The 3,383-nt window shown below is 27.6% G+C and overlaps 1 protein-coding gene and 1 non-coding gene across 2 annotated transcripts; both read right to left on the reverse strand.

Moving 5' to 3' along the window:
* Positions 1–983: 983 nt before the first annotated feature.
* On the reverse strand, positions 984–1,077 carry Trnai-uau. The gene is made up of 2 exons: positions 1,040–1,077; positions 984–1,019 (listed from the first exon to the last, which is right to left on the reverse strand). It is a non-coding gene; the product is annotated as a tRNA-Ile (tRNA).
* A 521-nt stretch (positions 1,078–1,598) lies between these two features.
* On the reverse strand, positions 1,599–3,077 carry LOC115235227. The gene is made up of 5 exons (XM_029806872.1): positions 2,842–3,077; positions 2,513–2,720; positions 2,296–2,425; positions 1,970–2,203; positions 1,599–1,882 (listed from the first exon to the last, which is right to left on the reverse strand). Exons 1-5 carry the CDS (start codon positions 2,985–2,987, stop codon positions 1,746–1,748), a joined length of 855 nt encoding a protein of 284 aa, XP_029662732.1. The 5' UTR covers positions 2,988–3,077; the 3' UTR covers positions 1,599–1,745.
* Positions 3,078–3,383: the final 306 nt, after the last annotated feature.

A 3,383-nucleotide genomic window follows, 5' to 3' on the forward strand; every position in this document is an offset into this window, starting at 1 on the left:
ATATATATATATATATGCATCCGCATAACAGTCCTTACATATACACATACAAAGGGAGAGACAATATAATAATAAATAAATAAATGTATATATATATACATGGTGTCCCTCCAAAAGTGGCCACCCCATTTATCTTTTAAACGAAAAGAGATAGACCGTAACAAATATATATCAAATTAAATGGTCCAAACTGAACTCTATTGTGAGCATAGTGGTTGCTTCCAAAAATTATCTGTGTTAAAGAACGGAGAGGTATGCATATTCTTTTTATAATAATATGAATTTTTTTAGATGAAAAAAGTTGTAGCGCTGTTTGAAAGAAATACAATGATGTATGATAAAATGTAAATATTTTTTATATTATGAGTTTTATCAACAAATATTGCGGGTGACGTCTACTTTTTCATTTTCGGTCCTGCGATATGGTCAACTTCGGATTGAATATTATGATCATATAACAATGGCTGTATTCCAAAATTCACTGTCAGTACTGAAAATCTATAGTTCACGTAACGTATATTATAGATTTCCAGTACTGGCAGTGAATTTTGGAACACGGCCAATATAACATATGTCAATCTCTAATGCACAAATCAGAAGTTGGCCATAACGCAGGGCAGAAAGTGAAAAGGTAGACGTCACTCGCGATATTTAAAGTCGATAAAACTCGTAAAATATGTAAAATACTTACATTATACAATACATTGTTGTATTCGTTTCAAACAGCGCTACAACTTTTATCATATCAAAATATTCACATAATAATAAAAAAATTATGCATACCTTTTCGTTCGTTAACACAGATAGCTTTTGAAAGCAACCACTATGCTCACAATAGAGTTCAGTTTGGACCATTTAATTTGATATATATTTGTTACGGTCTATCTCTTTATATATATATATTTTTTTTTTATTATTTATTATAACTAATAACAGTATCACGAACAATATATTATATAAATCAAAATAATTAAAAAAAAACTTTCCCCAGGTGAGGCTCGAACTCACAACCCCGGCATTGCTCACTGAACTACTGTCTTATAAGTACCGTGCGCTAACCGATTGCGCCACTGGGGAGTTGTATTATTGTTTCTCTTATATAGTAGATCCATTAGTGTACAATATATATATATGATTTATGCATTTATACAGTCATAGTTACAGTCAAGTTACACAGTTTGCATTTATGTCTATAATGTTTAATTTTCGAGATATTTGCCTATTCGGACAAAAATAATATCCTGTATATGTATAATGCGTATGCGCTCGCGTACACTCATATCATATAGAAAAAAGAATATTAATATATTTTTAAAAAGAATATCTTCTTAACAAATTTCATGCACAATTTACTTAACATTATTATAAATATTCTTTTGTTTTCATTGCTGTTTGAATATTTTAAAAAATAAATGAAAGACAAATTATATATTTAAACACAATTAAATTTAAAACAAATCTAATAATTTATTTTTAAATCAGTTTTAATAAATAAAAATTTTAAGAATAAAAAATCGTATTTTTCTAATTGGCAAGTTCTTTACTGTAATATTTTTAAGGAATTTGTATAAAAGGGTAAGAAAGAAAACTTTTTTATATTTATATTTATATATAAAACTATTTATTTATTGATATTGATATTATTCAGGTGCTTTTAATCTTTTTATATAAATGATGAAATTGTTAATTCATATGAAAATATTGGATATTCTCTGTGAATATTAAATTCGGAGAAATAAATTTTTTTATGTATTTATGCCTTTAGCATAATTATCAATGGCAATGCACAATCTATTCCATAGTCCCACAAGTTTGTCCTTTGTCAAATTAATTTCGCAAAATTCTTTTAATAATATTCGATTTTCTTCGGAAAATTTTATTCCTAAATCAATAAATTAAAAATATTTGTTATCTATTTAAATACCATTGTAATTTCTACCTATATTAGAAAATGTATCAATTTTTTTACCTCTATCTGTGGGTTTTACTGTAAAAAAATGTTCAATGTGCCATGTTACTTCCAAAAATTTCATTGTCCATCGGAATATTACATAATTTTCTTTTGTATTTGTAGATGAGTGTATATGCAATAATATACCTCCATCTTCTTGAAAACATTGTCGTATACTTGCATATTTCTTTGTTTTTAAACTATTCAAAATCTTAGATCTAAAAATGTTATTTTCATTGTAATCAGAAAGTGCTGAAAGAGAAGTGACTCATTATATGGCATTAAAATTGGTATAACTAATTAAATATAACATCATTGTTGTTTATATCATTGTGATTATTTACCAGACATAAGAAGAGAAAAGTTTTTTATACTTGTTATCTTCTCAAACCAAGGAGATATTTCAAGCATATAACAATCGTCGATGTCTGTAAAATAGCACATTATATTGTCAATCTTAAATTCATCCAAATCCTGAAAAAAAAAGTTAAAGGTTTAAAAATATGTGACAAACATTAATAAAATTAATTTTAGAGTATTGAGTTTACAATTCTCTCGTACCATGAAAACTGTCAATTCAAGATTCAAAGAAATTGTTTTTGTTATCACTTTAGCTGAATAAATAAAAATATTGTTGCGTAACCATTTTTTATTAACATCTTTAAATGTTATTCCCGTTACTTGACCTGCAATCTCACATAATTTAGCCTTGTATTTGATAGATTGCAGTTTTGATGGTTTGTGATCCTCATTATCGGAAGGTAGTGTGCTACAATTATCCAGAATGGATAAGTTTGTTGATCAGAGAATTTGTGCAAGAAAGAATTAATGGAACGAATTTCTAATATATACTTGGAGTCGCGACGCTACCGCGTCGCTTGATTAATTACATATTGAAATTAATTAACGGTTGGTGTTTGTTATCTTCTATATCCTTTAATTTGTCTTTCAATTGAATCGCTTTTTTTAAAAGTTCTCTTTTTAGCTTACGCAATTGTACTATTTCTTCATTATCCATAATTTCACTACTGCTCATTATTTTCTTTCTTTCGTAATTGAATTAGTATCAAGTTAACAGTATCACTGATGAAGTACTGTTAAAGTTAAGTAGAGGCCAGTGTTGCCAACCATTATAAAAATTTCCCCCCAAAGAGCAGTCAAAATCCCCCAAAATACCCCCAAAAATATTTTTTTGCAGAGAGAAGCGAGCTCCATAAAGTTAGCCGGTCATTCACTTTTATAATTTTTTTTTTTTACGAATTGTTTGTTGGTCGTTTGTTGGTGATTGTTGGCCTAATTACAACGTTTGTTGGTTAACATTTTTTTTGAAAATATGAAAAAAAAATTTTGTGTGAAGTTAACCGGAAAGATATTATTTTTGTTTCAAACTTAGTTCAATCGATGCGCAATCGTTTGTTGGTTACGGAAAAAC

The sequence above is a fragment of the Formica exsecta genome, unplaced genomic scaffold (assembly GCF_003651465.1).
Source record: "Formica exsecta isolate Colony F162 unplaced genomic scaffold, ASM365146v1 scaffold213, whole genome shotgun sequence".
In the NCBI taxonomy this organism is placed as follows: Eukaryota; Metazoa; Arthropoda; class Insecta; order Hymenoptera; family Formicidae; genus Formica; species Formica exsecta.

Bases quoted from the DNA above. Each gene is read 5' to 3' on its own strand.
- LOC115235227 (XM_029806872.1), bottom strand. From the start codon at position 2,987: ATGAGCAGTAGTGAAATTATGGATAATGAAGAAATAGTACAATTGCGT. The intron at 2,204-2,295 runs GTAAATAATCAC...CTTCTCTTTCAG, and splicing joins CTTTTCTCTTCTTATGTCTG to CACTTTCTGATTACAATGAA. The intron at 1,883-1,969 runs GTAAAAAAATTG...TTATTGATTTAG, and splicing joins AGTAAAACCCACAGATAGAG to GAATAAAATTTTCCGAAGAA.